The sequence below is a fragment of the Chelonia mydas genome, chromosome 9, assembly GCF_015237465.2.
Source record: "Chelonia mydas isolate rCheMyd1 chromosome 9, rCheMyd1.pri.v2, whole genome shotgun sequence".
Classification (NCBI taxonomy): domain Eukaryota; kingdom Metazoa; phylum Chordata; order Testudines; family Cheloniidae; genus Chelonia; species Chelonia mydas.
In genome coordinates this window covers 47,194,521-47,213,123 of record NC_057855.1, presented here as the reverse complement: position 1 = coordinate 47,213,123, position 18,603 = coordinate 47,194,521, and the positions used below count along the sequence as shown (strand labels likewise).

Here is an 18,603-nt window from a genome sequence, read left to right as displayed (position 1 = left end):
TTTCAGGGAGTTTCTTGAGCAGATGGTGTAGTTTCTTTTGGTGTAACCCTCAGTGGGATCAGAGGGTAATAGCTTGTAGAAAGTGGTGTTGGAGAGCTGCCTAGCAGCCTCTTGTTCATATTCCAACCTATTCATGGTGACGACAGCACCTCCTTTGTCAGCCTTTTTGATTATGATGTCAGAGTTCTTTCTGAGGCTGTGGAAGTCCCTTCACGCTCCTGGATGGTTCTGCTTCCGCTTAGTAGTTTATCATGTAGCAGCATAAAGAGATTTGACTCGTGTGTATGGTCCATCTGTAGGATATAACCATTAATGAAATAATACAAAACAACTGTACATACCTTTTTACAATTACTTGATTATTCCCTACACTTCAGTGATAAGATTAGTGGGATCGCTTAATATGTGAAAATCTGTGCAGCTGCCAGTCATACCCTGTTATATGCAATGTTGTAGTTGTGTTGGTCCGAGGATATCAGAGACACATAGTGAGTGAAGTAATATATTTTATTGGACCAACTTCTGTTGGTGAAAAAGACAAGCTTAAGTTGGTCCAATAAAAGATGCTACCTCACCCACCTTGTCTCAGTCATACAGTTAATCAGTCTTTAATGGTCATTTAGCATTTTTGGTTGGTTTGCCTTAAACATATAAACTTCTCATTGTCTTTTCAACATACCATTTAACTGTATCAGCTTCTTCAATACAAAACAAACACCTTCTGTATAATATACCTTTCTAAAAAAGTAGTTACATCTTGCTGATAATATTTCTATTTAAAATAGACAGTGTGGTCTGAACTATTTGAAATATTTTGTGGTCAGATTGCTTAGGCAACAAAATTGTCAAACTGAATGGATCTGTTACAGAATGCCTTTAGATAGCTTTAATTTTCTGATATCGGGCTTGTCTGTATGGACAGTTGGCGCACAGCAACCTGGGCTGTAAATGTACAGTGCTCTAGCCTGCTACATGCTAAGTGGCTGTGTGAACCGTGCTACTGCACAGTAAGAGTTCCATAGTGTACTTGACTTACTGCTGTTTCTGAGTGCAGTATGTCAAAGTGTATTACGGAATTTTTAGAGCATAATAGCAAAGTCTCCGCAGACGGTGCATGGCCGGCTAGAGCATGCCGTGCACTAACTCCATATAGACAAGTCACAGTTTCTTAAATGTTGACCTTTTAGATTTTATCTAGTAATAAAATTTTACCTTATGATAGCAAATAAACTGATCTCTATTACAATTTATAGGCATAAAGCATATAACATAGACAAAACAAGTAAAGAGGAAGCTATTTCACAGCTTAGCAAATAATTGTGGCTAAGCCTAGCACGTTGGCCATTGTAGTTACTCATCCTGTGTGAAACACAGAAACAGTCTATCTCTGCTGTTCACAACCGGGGGTCCAAGGCCCCCTGGTGTGGCCTCGAGCAGGTTTCAGGGGGTCCGCCAAGTAGGGTCAGCATTAGACTTACTGGGGCCCAGGACAGAAAGCTGAAGCCCCTCTGCCCTGAGCCTCACCACCCGGGGCTGAAGCCGAAGCCTGAGCAGCTTAGTTTCACAGGGTTCTCTGTGGCGTGGGTCCCCGGGAAACTGCCCTGCTTGCTACCCACTAATGCTGGCTCTGGCTTTTATTTGCAGAAAAACAATTGTTATGGCACAGGTTGGACGTGGAGTTTTTACAGCATGTTAGGGGGGCCTCAGAAAGAAAAAGGTTGAGAACCCCATATCTGTCTGACATGCTTTAAAGGCTGAGGCCTACATTGTAACAAGGATTCTGGCTTGTGTGTGGATGTGTATAACATTACTTTTGTTAACAAGTGCCATATTTTCTGTATCATCACTGCAGTAGTATTACTTTACAGATTCAGTATTTTTACTGTTACTCTTTTATAACATATGACTGTTTTTTTCATATTTGACATTCTTAGATAGATTTTTGGATCATTCCCCCCCCCCCCCCCCCAAAAAAAAAAGGCAAAGTTCTGTTATTTCTTAACTCTGGAAAAGAAAATTATTTGCCTTCAGTTGTTGTATTCAACCACATTTAACCACCTGTTTTCGTAGCAGGAAGATTTTTGTGGTCTTTACCTTTTTGTTCAAAAAGGGAAATTTTGATATTTGCCTTAAACCATATTTGATCGGGGTTAGGAGTACATTATGCATTAAAGTGGCTTAGTGGCTCAGAAATATGGGGAAACAAAGTTCTGTTTTAACTTAAAGCAACAGATAAAATGCTACCATCCTAAAATTTTAATTATTTTTTTTAAAAAGCAAGAAAAATGGTGATTTCGGTTTAATTTTCACTCTCTGCTTCCTGGTCATGTGCAACAGCAGCATGGCGGGGGGAGGGCGGGCGCGTGAGCATGGTTTCCAGAGTTTAGAGTCGCAAGAAATGGAGTGACTGACTGCCTGGGTCATAATGTTAAGGCAAATTTAGTCACTGTCATGGGCTAATGACATTTTCCATTCAGTAGTCATAATTAAACATACTTTTCTTGTAGAAACCCATAGAGAAGTGTAAAGGCATAAAAACAGTGCTGCTCATGTTGACAAAAAACAAACAAACTGAAACCAGTATCCTCAATAGTAATTATCTTCAGAGAGTAAGATAGGCATGTTGTTTCTTTTTGCATGCAACAGCAAAGACGTCAGCAGCATGAACTGATGAAAGCCCTTCAGCAGCAACAGCAGCAACAAAAAATGTCAGGTTGGGGTAATGTCACCAAGCCAACAGGCGCTACCAAATCTCTCTTGGAAATACAGCAGGAAGAGGCGAGGCAGATGCAGAAGCAACAGCAGCAGCAACAGCAGCCGAACAGAGTCCGCAGTACTACGGTGCATATCTTATTTACCTAACCAGAACATAGAGAATTGTTACTTGCATTGTTCCCCTCTCATCACACTCCATTTTGGTTTTCTGAGACATTGCTGCTGTTTCTCCAGACCTGATGCTAATAACCAGGGTCTCATTTCTGTTCTGTTTCAACAGCATTCTAACCTGCACAGCAGCATTGGGAATTCAGTGTGGGGCTCCCTAAACACTAATCCCACCAGCCAGTGGGCATCTGATCTAGTCAGCAGCATCTGGAGCAATGCTGACACCAAAAACTCAAATATGGGGTTCTGGGACGATGCAGTGAAGGAAATGGGGCCTCGTAACTCAACCAATAAAAACAAGAGCAGTGCCAGCCTCAGGTAGGAATCGGGAGGAATTTGTTTTTGGCAAAGGACTGCCAGTCTTGCACTGATATTTTAACCAACTATAGCTTCATCACCTCTGGTTCTTGAAAATTCTGTACCACTGTCTTAAAATAGTGTTTAGCAACAAACAGCTTATAGGCTGTCCACAGAGTCCCAATTTCTTTGATTTTTCTTATCCACTAGGAAAATAAGTTGACTCTTAAACGTTACTGGCCCTCTGTAAATCCATGGGCATTTTAGGCTATGCACTGTAATCTTAGATAATATTGTCTAAGTAAATCGATGGCTGTTTCAGGCATAGTATGCAATATTTACAATTTCTTTGTCAGTAAATCCATAGGAATTACGAGCAGACAGAACAAGAAGGTGGAAGAAGAGGAGAAGCTGTTGAAGTTGTTCCAAGGGGTTAATAAAGCCCAGGATGGATTCACTCAGTGGTGTGAACAGATGCTTCATGCACTCAACACAGCGAACAACTTGGATGGTAAGAAGTGGGAAAGAATGAATGTTATGCTTTGTAACAGTATATGAAGAACAACATCACATTTGTACATTTGCACACATGAAATTCTGTGGATGATGACTGCATTTCTACCAAGGTGCTATTTGGTTCATTCAGCAAGAGGGCATAATTAGCTGGGAAATGGCATTGCTATAAACTGCACTACATTGTTTTCCCTCTTTGGGTAAAATATTGCAGGTAGAATGGAATTGGGACTAATTCTCACCCATACAAATGGTTCCTTTTGGATGGAGGTGACAGGTCACAGATGAATGAGAGTTTAGCCTAGTTCTAAGTACGTGCAATATTAGTAACATTGTAACTCTCTAAAGCATTTTTGGGGTACAGTTTGAATGAACTATGCTCTGGTCTGATGCTTCAGTCAGTAAAATTGTATTGATTGCGGCATAAGAGCAGAGGATTGTTTATGGTCCATTTGAGCCTGGGGTTCCCTGAGCTTCTGATATTAACTCTGCTGCAAAATGAGTCAAGTTAGGAACTGTTTAAGAGTAGCAGCCGTGTTAGTCTGTATCTGCAAAAAGAAAAGGAGTACTTGTGGCACCTTAGAAACTAACAAATTTATTTGAGCATAAGCTTTTGTGAGCTACAGCTCACTTCATCGGATGCATGCAGCTGATGAAGTGAGCTGTAGCTCACAAAAGCTTATCCTCAAATAAATCCTCAAATAGTCTCTAAGGTGCCACAAGTACTCCTTTTCTTTTTAAGTTAGGAACTGCAAGTCATGAAGCAGTGGTTCATTTGCCCTCATGGTTGTACACTTAATTTTCTTGCACATCACAGTGGGGTGAGAGGGGACTGTCTCCTTTTCTGTACGTAAAATAGTAGAATGTCTGCCACAATATGTTCTTCGAGTGCTTGCTCATGTTCATTCCACATTAGGTGTGAGTGTGCTGCATGCACTGTTAGAGATTTTCCCCTCAGTGTCGGGCCAGTTCTCGTGCCCTCTGGTACTGCACGCTTATGCGCCCATATAAGGGGCAGTGCTGGTCCCACATGCTCTCAGTTCCTTCTTACCGCCTTTGATGGTTGCTGGAACATTCCTTCTTGTTTCAGCAAGGTGTTTTCAATGGTTTCTTCTCTTTAGCTTAGTTTATTAGTCTTAGTATAGTATTAGTGTAAACAGTACTAGTGTAGAAAGTTAGTCCCCCTCCTTTAATGTAGAGGGGCTCCCTTTGACCCTGGGCTCAGGCATGCCCCGATCCCTGGGCTTCAAACCTTGTGCCTCCTGTGGCAAGCCTGTGCAGGTGAGCGACCCACATTCCAGTTGTCTGAAGTGTCTGGGAGAATCTCAGGTAGGAGAGCACTGTCAGGTCTGTCAGGACTTTAAGCCTCGTACAAAGAAAGACAGAGAAGCTAGACATTGGGTGGGGCAAACTTTTTGGCCTCAGGGCCAAATCGGGGTTCCAAAACTGTATGGAGGGCAGGATAGGTAAGGCTGTGTCTCCCCAAACAGCCTGGCCCCCTCCCATTTCCCATCCCCTGACTGCCCCCCTCAGACTCCACACCCATCCAACACCCCCTGCTCTTTGTCCCCTGACTGTCCCCTCCTGGGACACCCCCCCCCCGCCGCCCCAACCACTGCCCTGAGATCCCACCCCCTATCCCAAGCCCCTCTCCCCTGACTGCCCCCTGGGACTCCCTGCTCCTTACCCAACCCCCCTGCTCCCCACCCCCTTACTATGCTGCTCAGAGCACCAGGACTGGCAGCCTTGCTGCCCGGCAGGAGCCAGCCACGCCACCGCGCAGTCTAGAGTACCAGGGCAGACTGGCAGCTCTCACAGCCGCGCTGCCCGGCAGAAGCTTGCAGCCCCGCTGCCCAGAGTGCTGGTAATGCAGCGAGCTGAGGCTGCGGTGGAGGAGGACTAGTCTCCCCGGCTGGGAGTTCAAGGGCTGCCAGGATGGTCCTGCAGACCATAGTTTGCTCACCTCTGAGCTAAACTGAGGGCTATCCTAACGGAAGTTGCTCTTAGACCGGCATTAGAGCCAAGCCACTCGGATTCGGCACCGAGCACTTCAGCTTCAGTGTGACACGCCCCTCTGGCAGCACCCGCTTCTCAGCACCATTCTCCATCTCTGATGGTGAGAAAAAAGCTGAGAGAGAACACTCCTCTGTGCCAAAGAAAGGCAAACAAGGGGAAGGCAGTGGAGTGCATCCTCCACCCCCGAACCCATGATGGCACAGTCGACTCCACCCTGAGGGCCTTTGAGTTCAGTGTGGGACCCATCCCCGCTAATGCCAGGAAGTCATTGTGGCTCCAGTGTGATAACAGTGCCTTCTACCCTGGAGGCCTTTGCAGCCACCAAGGACTTCTCTCTCCCGGTATCACCAACCCTGATGGGACAATCACCGACTCCAATGAACAGGAGAGAACATAGTGCCCCAAGCTCTTTCCCAGAACCTGGGCCCTAGATACCTTCTAGAGGCAAGCTGGCCCTTCCTTCCTTCTGCAAGGTCATCCCTGGTCAGGCACTGGTTCCCAGACCCTTGGCACCAAACGGCAGAAGCAAGGTCTTCCATGGTCACGTCAGAAGGACTCTTTTTCGGAGTCTGCGGTGGAGCCCTATGCCCATCCCAAGAGCTGCAGCTGGTACCCATTCTACATGCCACTGGACCCGGGTATGGGTCACCCACTGGCAGCTGGTCAGGAGGATAGTGGCCGATGCAGTGGCTATTTTGGAACTAATGGAGGTTTCCCTCTGTACCAGGACCATCGTCCACTGGTCCTACTTGGTTGCATCCGAGAGGCCGGCTACCGCACGGCTCCATTCACCACCATACCCTGACTCCAGTACCGAGCCCAGTACTGACACACACATGATGTGGGCCCAATGGAGGTAATAGGGGCAGAAGATGAGGTGGAACTCCCTCTCTGGTACAGGTCTCTTCATCCTCCTCCCCAGGTGAGGCCACCTTGGAGCCAAGTGGTTCGCTGTTGCAAGATGACTTTGGAGCCCAACAGGAGCTTCTAAAGAGAATAACTGCTAACCTGGGGCTAGATGTTGAGGTGCTCAAGGAGTCTTTCCATAGCCACATTGACATTTTGGCTGCATAGATGGCCCTATCCATCAACGTAGCTTCTTTTGGATCTAGTCAGAACCCTGTGTCAGACCCCATCTTCTCTCCCTCCTACTTTGAAGAGGGAAGAGAAGAAATACGTGACAGCCAAAGTACTTATACTTTCACCCTCCTCTTGGCTCCAATGCTGGCCAAAGAGAGGGACAGGCAAGGCCAGGCAAGCATTACCTCCAAATAGAAAGACTTAAAGAAACTAGCTCTGTTTGGCAGAAAAATGTATTCAATAGGTAGATTGCAGCTGCATATCTCGAAGTCCTGCTGGGGAGATATGATTGCAACATGTGGGATTCTTTGATGAAATTTAAAGACTTATTGCCTCCGGACTCCAGGCAGGAGTTCTCCACCCTCTTAGAGGAGGGAAAGAACATAGCTAGGGCCTCACTCTAGTAGACCCTGGACGCAGCCAGAACAATGGCTTCTGCAGTGGCCATGAGGTGATGCTCTTGGTTGCAATCCTTGGGGCTACCACAGGAGGTCCAGCAGTCAATCCAAGACCTTCCATTCAAGGGTATGTCACTGTTTTCGGATAAAATGGACATAAAGCTCCATGGGCTGAAGGAGTTAAAGGCTGCCCTCAGGTCCTTGGGCCTCTATGCTCCTGCTCTTTCGAGGAAGCATTTCAGGCCTCACCAGCCGGCTCACTTCTCGGTGCCACTGCCACGATGGGACCTGTTTAGGAGAAGGAGCAAGGGTTACAAGTGTCGTCAACCGCTTCCATCCACCTCAGCCTCACTACCAGGATTGCATAGATACTCCAGAGGCCCCAACATTGAAGGTGCGCTGAGGGTGCTATACCAGTTTCCCTCATCGGAGCCTGTCCCCTTTTTGTTTTCAGACCGACTTTCCCACTTCAGCCTGGTGTAGTCTTTCATCATATCAGACTGCTGGGTTCTAAGTACAGTGGTGGACAGTTATACCCTTCTGTTTTCCTCCACCCTTCCCTCCCATCCCTGTCCCTCTTCAGGGACACTTCTTATGAGCAACTTCTAGCCCAAGAGGTGCAAACCCTCCTACGGGTGGGGGCTGTGGAGGAGGTGCCTTAGGAATTGAGAGGAGAAGGAGTTTTATTCCCAATATTTCCTAATCCCAAAGAGCCAGGGTGGTCTTTGACCCATCCTGGACCTGTACCACCTCAACTTATCTCTAGAAATGAGGTTCCACATGGTCTCCCTGGTCTCCATTGTTCCCTCCCTGGATCCAGGGGACTGGTACACTGCCCTCGACTTGAAGGATGCTTGTTTTCATCTTTCCATCTTCCAAGGCCACAGAAGAAACCAGACCCATTACCAATTCACCACCCTTACCTTTGTTCTGTCTGCAGCCCCCTTGGTTTTTACAAAATGCATGGCAGTGGTCGCAGCCTTCCTCAGAAGGCAAGGGGTCTAATTCTACCCATACTTAGACAACTGGCTGATGAAGGGCTATTCATGTGCTCAAGTAAAGACCAGTATCAGCCTGGTCCAAGCCACCCTCCAAGCATTGCGTCTGTTGATAAACAAAAAAGTCAACTCTCATCTCAGTACAGAGAATAGATTTTATTGGGGCAGTACTAGACTCAACCCACGCCAACGCCTTCTGTCCAGAGGCCCATTTCCAGACAATGTCAGATCTGATATCCAGGGTCAAGGCATACACCATCACAACAGCCTGGGTTTACCTCAAACTTCTGGGACACATGGCCGCAAGCACTTACTTGGTATGGCATGCAGTGCTGCACCTCAGATCCCTGCAGACATGGTTTGCTTCAGTGCACTCACCAAACAGACAACACTTGGACTTGGTGCTTACTGTTCCAGACCCAATCTTCACCTCCCTTGACTGGTGGAAGGACCCCCAGTCGGCAACGGCAGGTGTTGCCTTTGTCATCCCCCAACCATTCGTGTCCCTTGTTTCAGTCGTTTCCAATCTAGGATGGGGAGTCCACCTCAACTGCCTCAGGACAAAGGGCCTGTGGTCCCAGGAAGAGGTCTCCCTACACATAAACATCAGGGAGCTCAAAGTGGTCCACTTAGCTTGCCAAATGTTTCTTCCACAGATCATGGGTAAAGTAGTAAAAGTATTTACAGCCAACACAGCGGCCATGATCTACATCAGCAAGCAGTGAGGAGCATGCTTCTCTGCCCTGTGTCAGGAGGCTATCCGCTTATGGGACTTCTGCTTGAAGCACTCCATCGACCTCAAGGCTTCCCATCTTCCAGGAGCCCAGAACGCCCTGGCAGATCACCTCAGCAGATCTTTCTCCTCTCACCACAAGTGGTGCCTTCACCCAGAGGTCACCAGGTTCATCTTCCAAAGGTGGGGGTCTCCTCAGGTAGACCTGTTCGCAACCAGGCAGAACATGAAATACCATTAGTTTTGATCTCTGTGTGGACAGAGCCCAGGCTCCCTTTCAGATGCCTTCAATGGACAGAGCTCCTGTTCTACTCATTTCCTCCAGTTCCTCTAGTGTACAAGATCCTTCTGAAAATCAAGTGGGACAAGGTTAGAGTTGTTGTTAAAGCTCTGGTGTGGCCATGCCAACAGTGGTTCGGCATGCTGCTAGATTTGTCAGTAGCACCGCTGCTACCACTCCCACTCCACCTGGACCCAATAGCACAAGACCATGGCTGTGTACTCTACCCAAACCTCTGTGGCAGCTCCATGGTTGAACCTGGAGGAGAAAGCCTGTTCAGAACAAGTCCACCAGATCTGCCCATCTACTAGGGCTACCTACGTGGCCAAGTGGAAGCATTTCTTGATATGTTCTTCCCAACGAGGTCTTTCTTCAACTCCGGTCTCCTCTTCAGTCTATATAGGATTTACCTGCTCTACCTAAAACAACAAGGTCAGGCTCAGCATCTATCAAGGTACACCTAGCAGTGATCTCAGCCTTCCACCCACCAACTGGCGGTAGGTCAGTTTTCTCACACAAAAAAAGATGTCCATCTGCTTTCTTAAAGGGTTGGAGAGACTTCATCCTCAGATTCCTGAGCCAATTCCCCCATGGGATTTAAATCCAGTCCTGTCAAGACTCATGGGCCCTCCCTTTGAGCCACTAGCATTGTGCCATCTGTTGGCTGTTTCCTGGAAAGTCGCCTTCCTGGTAGTGATTACCTTGGCCAGAAGGGTCTTTGAAATCTGGGCCCTTACGTCAGAACCACTGTACACAGTGTTCTTCAAGAGCAAGGTTCAACTGTGCCCCCATCCAGTCTTCCTTCCAAGGGTGGTCTTGCAGTTTCATAGCAACCAAGCCATTTTCCTGCCAGTTTCTTCCCAAACTGCACAAGAATTTGGAAGAGCAGTGGATTAATTCATTGGATGTCAGGCATGCCCAAGCCTTCTACATTGAGAGGACTAAGCTGTTCTGTAGATCTATGCAACTCTTTGTGGCTATAGCAGAGAGGATGAAAGCCCTGCTGGTTTCAGCCCAGAGAATCTCATCCTGGATAATGTCCTGTATTCAGGCATGCTACGAGGAGGTGGACCCCATCCTCTGTCAAAGTTAGCTGGCGAGAAGGAACTGAGAGGATGTGGGGCTGGCGGTGCCCCTTATACCAGTGCATAAGCACGCAGCATCAGAGGCATTAGAGCCAGCCCAACATATACCACCAAGGGAAAAATCTTTGGATGGGTGTGTTGTATGCACCATTGCCATACATGGAATCGATATGAGCAACACATCTCGAAGAACAAGTTATGGAAAGGTTAGTAACCGTTTTTTGCTGGGGCTATATTATGTGGAATTTAACAGGAGAGGCTGTTTACAATGGTTGATAGTTTGATAAAGAAAATTGAATAAAGTATACAAAGTTTGTTTGGTTTTTGCGCACACACACTCCTGCATCAGCACACGTCTCTCTCATGGTCCATCTTCTTCCCCTCGTATTGCAGTTCCCACGTTTGTTTCTTTCCTGAAGGAAGTGGAGTCTCCATACGAGGTCCATGATTACATCAGAGCCTACCTTGGAGATACCCCTGAGGCCAAGGAATTTGCCAAGCAATTTCTAGAGCGCCGTGCCAAACAAAAAGCCAGTCAGCAGCAGCAGGTACATATTTGCTTGATCTTTGCTTTGGAGGAGGATCTTGAAGTACATTGATAGTATTTCTGGAGAGGGTAGCAAAGGCTCAGTGACGGTCTGCATTTCTGTATTTACCTCTTGGTGGTGAAAGGGGTAGATTATCTAGACTGGGGGGAGGAAACATATTTCAGGCATTCCTGTGGAATTGTACAGAATCTGTCTGTCCCTTGTTAGCTGTGTAACTATCTGAGATCTTGTGTAAATAACTTTATAGGGAGATAATTTTATGGTGCAGGATTAGTTCTAGAAAAGAGATAAATTTATTGGATAGGTTAATGGATATTCTACTATCCATGTCATATGGAAAGTGACTTGGTGTCATCTGTGTATTTCCGGGGAGCAGGCAACGTTTAATTCTAACTTGTAACCTAGAATTGGTTTGTTTCAGGATTCGGTGTGGGGGATGAACCATAGTGCACTGCATTCCGTCTTTCAGACCAATCAGAGCAACAACCAGCAATCCAACTTCGAAGCTGTGCAGAGTGGCAAGAAAAAGAAGAAACAGAAAATGGTTCGAGCAGATCCCAGTTTGTTAGGTGAGTTTTGATACTTGAAAACGAGGCTCTTCCTCTAAGTGGCTTATTTGGGATAGAGGTCATAATTTTTGTTCCATCTGCAAAGTCCTTTTTGGTCTTTCATAAGTCTTAGACATTAATACATTAAATATATGCAAGAAAGATGGAGGGAAGCCCCTTTAGAGTAGTCTGTATTTTAAAATTATTTACAACAAATTCATTGCATTTTTGAAGGCTGCTTTGAGACTCTGCCAGTCCAATACTCCTACCACTGCTACAGGTGATGCAGGGTGTGTGGTGTACAATATATATAATACAATTATATGCTTCTGAGATGGTTTAAGGAGGTACCTATGTTCATGCTCAGTTTATCACTTTACCCAAACAGAGGCAGAAAAACAAGATGGGGGGCCTTTTAGACAGGTACATCTGCGGTGGTTTTATCAGGAGTCAGTATGATGAGCAAGGCATAATCCTGAACGTGTTCCCCTCTGGCAGTTACAAACAGATGGAAAGAGCCAATTTAACAGATTTTTTAAAAAAAACTATTTTTATAGAAAAGGAAAAAATATCAGTTTGGAATCAATTCTTCCTGTAATTTGTGGTCTTGAGGAGTTGTCTGACCCTTAAATGTCAGACTTGACCCGATTCTGAAATTACTCACCTTGAAAATAGGTTGGAAGAATCTAAGCAAAGCCTTGTGGAGACAGGAAGAAAAGACTTCTGGCTGTGGAAGTAGAGAACAAATGAATTTACATGGTGTCAGGGTTCCTTCCTTCCCCACTCTGAACTCTAGGGTACAGATCTGGGGACCCGCATGAAAGACCCCCTAAGCTTATTCTTACCAGTTTAGGTTAACTTCCCCAAGGTACAAACTTTGTCTTGAACAGTACGCTGCCACCACCAAGTGTTTTAAACAAAGAACAGGGAAAGAGACCACTTGGAGATGTCTTCCCCCCCAAAATATCCCCCCAAGCCCTACACACCCCCTTTCCTGGGGAGGCTTGAGAATAATATCCTAACCAATTGGTTACAAAATCATCAAAGACCCAAACCACTGGATCTTGGAACAATGGAAAAATCAGTCAGGTTCTTAAAAGAAGGATTTTATTTAAAAAAAAAAAAAAAGTGAAAATCATCTCTGTAAAATCAAGATGGAAAATACTTTACAGGGTATTCAGATTCAAAACACAGAGGACCCCCCGCTCGGCAAAATCTTAAAGTTACAGAAATATTAACACAGGGAAAAGTGTCTTGAAAGTATCTTGTCCCCTTATTGGTTCTTTGGGTCAGTTGCCAGCCAGGTTAGCTGGGCTTGTTAACCCTTCACAGGTAACAGGATGTTGCCTCTGGCCAGGAGGGATTTTATAGCACTGTATACAGAAGGGTGGTTACCCTTTCCTTTATATTTATGACACAAGGGTATTTTTCATTACGGGTAAACTGTTAAAATGAAAAATTGAGGTTCTGTACGATTTTAGCTAAGCATCAGATATACATATCTTGGGCATCTCTTTGATGTGTGAAGAGAAGGAGCTGATTCTGCTTTATTGCTTTTTAAATTAATTGAAGTTTGGTCTTCTACTTTAGATATCCTGGATCTTTAAGGATATTAAAAGAAGGGTTAATAAGTCTCTTCAGCTAAATTCAGCCTTTTTCTGATATAGTAAATATAATCATGAGAACAAATACTGCAGTTTGGGAAAATATAGAAGGATCTTGCATAATAAAAATTACATTCCCTGACATTTCAAAAGCTACCCATAAGAATCTGTTCTTTCTTAAGACAGAATTTGCAGCATTGGTTTTCTGCTTCCATTTTTTAACTTTCCATACCTAGATTTAATTAAAGATTAAAAATGAATATTTATTTTTATGACAGTAAGGCCTCTGACATCTCAGTTTAAACGAAGATCACTCTAATAATTTTGCAGTGATTCAGGATGTTGATCTAACTGCCACCTTAGGGTTTTTGGAAGGAATTCAGTAGTGCCTATTTAATGTAGCTTTTTTACATATAAAGCAAATTTAACTATTAGATGGGGATATTATAAAATTAAATCTTTTCTGTTCCTTAGGCCTCAAAAAGGTCCATATCTTTTTAGATCAAATGTAAATGATGGATTGGTAATACTGATGTTTGGAGAAATACTTTATCTTTTGCAAAAAATCAAATGTCATTCTGTGAAAGCACAAATAAATTTTAAAAAGAAATTAGCAAAGCTGGTCACCTGTTAAGGATCACAGACATTGTTTGAGTTCAGGATTTGGCATCACAAACTCCAGAGTTCTAATTCTGGATCTGATACTGACTCCTTCTGTGGTCTTGACTTTTGCCTCAGTTTCTCTTTGTAGATGGGGAAGATTCTTACTTTACCACAGCAGGATTGATGTGAAGATGTCTCTAAAGTGCTTTGAAGCTGAAAAGCATTAAATAAGTGTTAAGTTTTTGTTGTAATATTAGAAAAGAGTGAGAAAGCAGGCATCTGTGCAGTACTGATATGGGATAAACATATCCAGGTCTGTGCGATGATAAAATGGGAACTAAAATTCCAGCTTCATATAACTCCTTCAGTCAGCTCTTCTGTTCATATCTTCTCTCTCCGTGACTAGGGGCTCAGTCTGACACTTCACTCTCTCTCTCATCTCCTGTGTCTGTAAACCAACTTTATATGTAGCCTATGTACCATCACTTTCATAAGACTATTGCTTCATCTACCAGAACTCTTACTCCTGTTACTGTCTCTTGACTGCTGTAATTTCTCCTTTCATGTCTCCCTCAATTACAGCTCTTCAGAATCTGGAGCCTCATCTCATTTCTGTCTCCATGTTTGAAACAGCTTCATTGTCTATGCCTCTGATGCACTTCTCCCTGGCCTGTAATTCCTTCTGTTTTCTATCCCGAAGCCATGAAATACTGAAAGCCCCTCCCAGTTTCCCCTTGATCATTTTCCCTGAGACTTGGTCTTTTTACCTTTCTGTACACCTTCACCACAGCTAGGGATTCTATCCTGTTTGCTTGGTTACTGTAACTACTCTGCATACTTTATTCATATAGACTGTGATCTCCAATGAGGTAATTGATATTTTTGATGAATGAGGTCTGCACAAACATACATGTGTTCCCCAGTCCCACCCATTCCTTCCCACATTTGAATCTCTTAACAGGACAGAGTTCATGAATCGAAGAGTGGGAGCTTCACAGTTCCCCTAATTGTCTTGTTTAAAAGGGTCATGTAGTGGGCAAAATCTTTTATAATCTTGTTCTTTTTATAAACCTTACATCTCTAGCCAGTGGGCAGTCGTCTTGTTCTGAATTGACTGCTTTCATAAATAAAAATGGGGGGAAATATTTCAAAAGCTGCATTGTGGTTTAGCCACATAACTCCCATTAACTTCAATGATTTTGCTGCTACCTTGTAACTTAAGGGATAGTATTCACTAACATTTTCGATCAGATGCTACTTGTTAGAGGGCTTTCCCTTCACCCTCCCACTTCCCTGGTTCTTGTCACACAGACATCAAGCAGCAAAAGATCAGAAGTCCGAAGTGCAGACAATACGATGTTTATTGGGGTTAATTTCCAAGCAAGGGGCTTATCTCTATATGCCGATAGTCTGTTCCCCAGTGTTCTGGTCCCAGCTCTGATGCTGCAGAGAATTTACCGTGTGTTCCCCTTCCCAACTCTGATGCTGCTAAGTGATAAAAATACACCTAAGTTCTTAAAGTATAGGCCTTTACAGGCAGGCCTGAATATCTATATTCTAACACTGCTGCTTTATTATTTTTTAAAAATAAAGATGAACATATCCATCCATATTACACATTGGAAGAGATTTTAATACATTTTAAACCACTCTGTGAAAACAGTACTGTGATCCTCAAACTATATTAAAATCAGCATCCTTATCCACTAGATTGCACATACTGTTTTCAGCAAAATAAGTATTTTCATATTAGAGTTCATACGCACATTTTTATATGAAAACTGCAAACACGAATTCAAACTTACCTCTACATGCCCTTTGCTTCCTTCCCCAGACCTGAAGAAGAACTCTGTGTAGCTCAAAAGCTTTTACCTTCCACGAACAGAAGAGGTGCAATAAAGATATTACCTCTTCCCCTGTCTGTGTACATGCATGTCAAATGACTCTGTTATGGTTATTTAATTGAATGGTTAAAGTCTACTGATGTATCAGTGATATTAAATTGAGATACAGAATTTTAAATAAAATTACTTGTAACAGAGCTTAAATGTATAGCCTTTTATGACAAGGAGTTTCTCAACTAGAAAACATTTTTTTCAAATTATAGGAATTAATATACCATCAGATGGAGCCCATTTGGCTTAGTAAATACCGTAAACATATCCAATTTTTTAAAACTGGATATAATATGCAGCAAATTAAATTGCATAGCTATCATATATTAAGCTCTCTGAATACATATACTGTCTAAAGAAAATAAAGCATGGTTCCTAGTATGTAGCTTCCTCTCTCTTGGTGTTCAAATAAGATCTGTACAAAAACTGACAAGTTCCAAAGTTTAGAATGGATGTGACAATACCTTTGTATCCTTATCCAAATCATTCTTCTACAGATACTGGCTTTGCATTGAATTTCTAACATTGGTGTGCATTCTTTCCCTTTCAGCTTTCTTTAGTACATCTGATCTTCAGCATTTATATGATTTAAAACTTCGGGGTTATTTTTAAGTGTATATTGGATTTCCTGAATAATAGTTAATAGATGAAAAGCATGTAGGGATTGAAAATAGTACAAACATTTATGGTGCTTTTAATCCTAAATTTGTTCCTATTGGTACATCTGCATGCTGTCTCCATCAGGCTTCTAGTTGTAAAAGTGGTTTTAAACGGGAAGCTGATACCACTTCAGACTGAAAGTTCATCAAATCTTCAGAAGCTAAGCAGGGATGAGCAGGGTCAGTCCTTGGATGTTAGATCTTTGCACCAGCCAACCGTGCTTCCTGTACCACCTAAATACTCAACTGAAGAACATCTTAGAAATACTACTGTATTGTGCTTTAAGCATTCTTCCTTCTGAGACAGTACTATCCATGGTGTTCAGGCACAGTGATGCTGAAGGTGCCATCTTTTGAGAGACTCAGGACCAAGCTGTTAATGATTAATCACTAAAGATCCTATGGCACTTTGTCCAAGTCTATGCATGACAACCCTGGTGTCTTGGTCAAATTGCAGTTTGGGTAGTTACAGTCTGCAGTGAATTTCTCCCACAGTTTATTAGGCATGTATTCTCCACTTCCTCCTTTAAGCAGTAGTTGCATATAATAAATAAAACTGATTATATCATACTTACACATGCACAGCCAGACTAAAACATTGCTTCTTTTGTTTTACAGGATTTTCAGTGAATGCCTCATCAGAGCGGCTCAATATGGGAGAAATAGAGACTTTGGAAGACTACTGATCTTGTGCAGATTGACCAGCTTTTCCTGTGTCTGTTAACCATGGATTCTCCACCTTTGGACACCGTCCTTTCTCCAACTTGCATTTTTCTTCGCCTTGCAGTGACTTACAGAATCAATCATCTCAGGCTGCTTCTTCTAGCCCCAACAAAATCTTTCTGCCCCAGGTTGCACAGTCATTGTCGTCTCTGTCAGCCTATAGACATGTGGACTTTGCTCTGTCTCCTAGGTGGGTGGGAGATAGGACCCATTCCCAAAACGGCTGACTGCAGGCAGCAAGCGTTCACTGTGCTGTCATTTCTTCTGCTGATTTATCTGGAAAGTCTACTGGGATTCTGCAAATGGTATCTTCCTTTCCCCGGTCATGCTTATCACATCCAACTTGTGCAATCATGGAGAGAGTTTGTGGTTAACAGAGATTGGTCAAAACCAAAACGTCACACAGATACTGACTTAAGTGCTCCATCAGGACAAGAGGTGCTCTCCAAATCCAGGAGTTGCATTCATAAGCTAACTTTAGAACTGGCAACAGCAGGAGAGGGTGGTGGTGGGTGGAGTTTAACTTGGATTGGTTTGATGTTGCACACCCCCTGCCAGCCCCTCTCAGCATATTAATTTTGGAGGGAAAGCTTGAGTCTGTCTTCATTAGGTAGTGATGATAGTTACTGGAGTTCTCCTGCCAGCAACCTCCAGCCTTCTTGGACAAATGGGAATGTATAATGGGGGCAGGGGAGGGTGTATTTCTTCTGTTCAGGTTGAAATTACTCCCTTAAATATTACTTTCAAGGGATAGGACCAGTTTATTGGAGGCCCTTCTGCTGTGAATTTGTCTCGTTTAAGAGACAGCTACAGTCTTGGGTGGGGAAGGACATTACTTTCCAAACAAGTATCCCCCACAGTCTCAGCTGGGTTCCCATGGTAGTGATTCAGTTTTGTGTTACAATTGCATGCAAGTTAAGGGGCAGAGACCATCCTCTTCATAATGGAATGAGATTTAAAAGAGAACCTGACTGTAGGCAGCATCTGAACTCCTATAAACCATGGAGAGGGAGAAAGTGAGGTATGAGGCAATGGCACGGATTCCCTTCTACACCTTCAATTACTGAACATCCCTTCAATTCCGATCCATAATAATTAAATATTTATGTAATCCCAGCTCTCCCTGCAGAAGTTTTAAAAAACCTAAAAACCTGAAACTGCAAAATGCACTTAATTTGACCCCCCGATCCCACCTCCCATTCCCAGAGGGCTGCAGTGTGCTTGTGGGGGGGGAGAGGGTGCCATTTGGGTGGAGCTGTGTAAAGGTGTCTGTCTTTCTGTCATCACTGCCTGAAGAAGGCGGATCGAGTTGCTCCAGAGCAGTTTGGCTTTGGGTTTTATTTCATTTGGTTTATTCATTTTGGGGGGGTAATCTTCCCCTCTTCCTCCTCTCTCTTCCTCCTCCTCCCCCCCAAACTTGTACAGTAACTATACAGAGACTGCTGCAGACTTGTATATAGTTTTTGGATCTAATAGCACGGAGAGACTTGGAACTGTTGCAAATCTGGTCTCCTTGTCTCCTTTGCTTTGTAAAGTCATAAAGGGGGGGAAGAGGGGTAGTTAAAATGTTTACAAAACTTTAAACTCCCTCTGAACTTTTGCCAGTGTGCGGGGGGGAAAAAAGAGAGAACTTAAATAAAACCTGGTTGTATTATATCTAAGAGCGCATGTTCTGCTTGCTTTTGTCTAAGATGATTTTTGAGATTATTCCTGGTGCTAAAACCGACCTGAAGTTTGACC

General features: G+C 43.8%; 1 protein-coding gene across 15 annotated transcripts in view; it reads left to right on the top strand.

Moving 5' to 3' along the window:
* GIGYF2 (GRB10 interacting GYF protein 2) overlaps positions 1–18,524 on the top strand; it is a 152,982-nt gene extending 134,458 nt beyond the window's left edge. For 8 of the 15 annotated variants that reach the window (XM_043521652.1, XM_043521647.1, XM_043521653.1 and 5 more), the window contains 6 exons: positions 2,647–2,841; positions 2,996–3,201; positions 3,537–3,691; positions 10,677–10,831; positions 11,250–11,400; positions 16,759–18,524. In XM_043521652.1, coding sequence (XP_043377587.1) covers positions 2,647–2,841; positions 2,996–3,201; positions 3,537–3,691; positions 10,677–10,831; positions 11,250–11,400; positions 16,759–16,826 — 930 coding nt within the window. In that variant the 3' untranslated portion in view covers positions 16,827–18,524. Of the gene's footprint in view, positions 1–2,646; positions 2,842–2,995; positions 3,202–3,536; positions 3,692–8,841; positions 9,630–10,676; positions 10,832–11,249; positions 11,401–16,758 lie in introns of those variants that run through there. The other 7 variants (XM_043521649.1, XM_043521651.1, XM_043521654.1 and 4 more) reach the window with 3 other exon arrangements.
* The last annotated feature ends 79 nt before the right edge of the window (positions 18,525–18,603 follow it).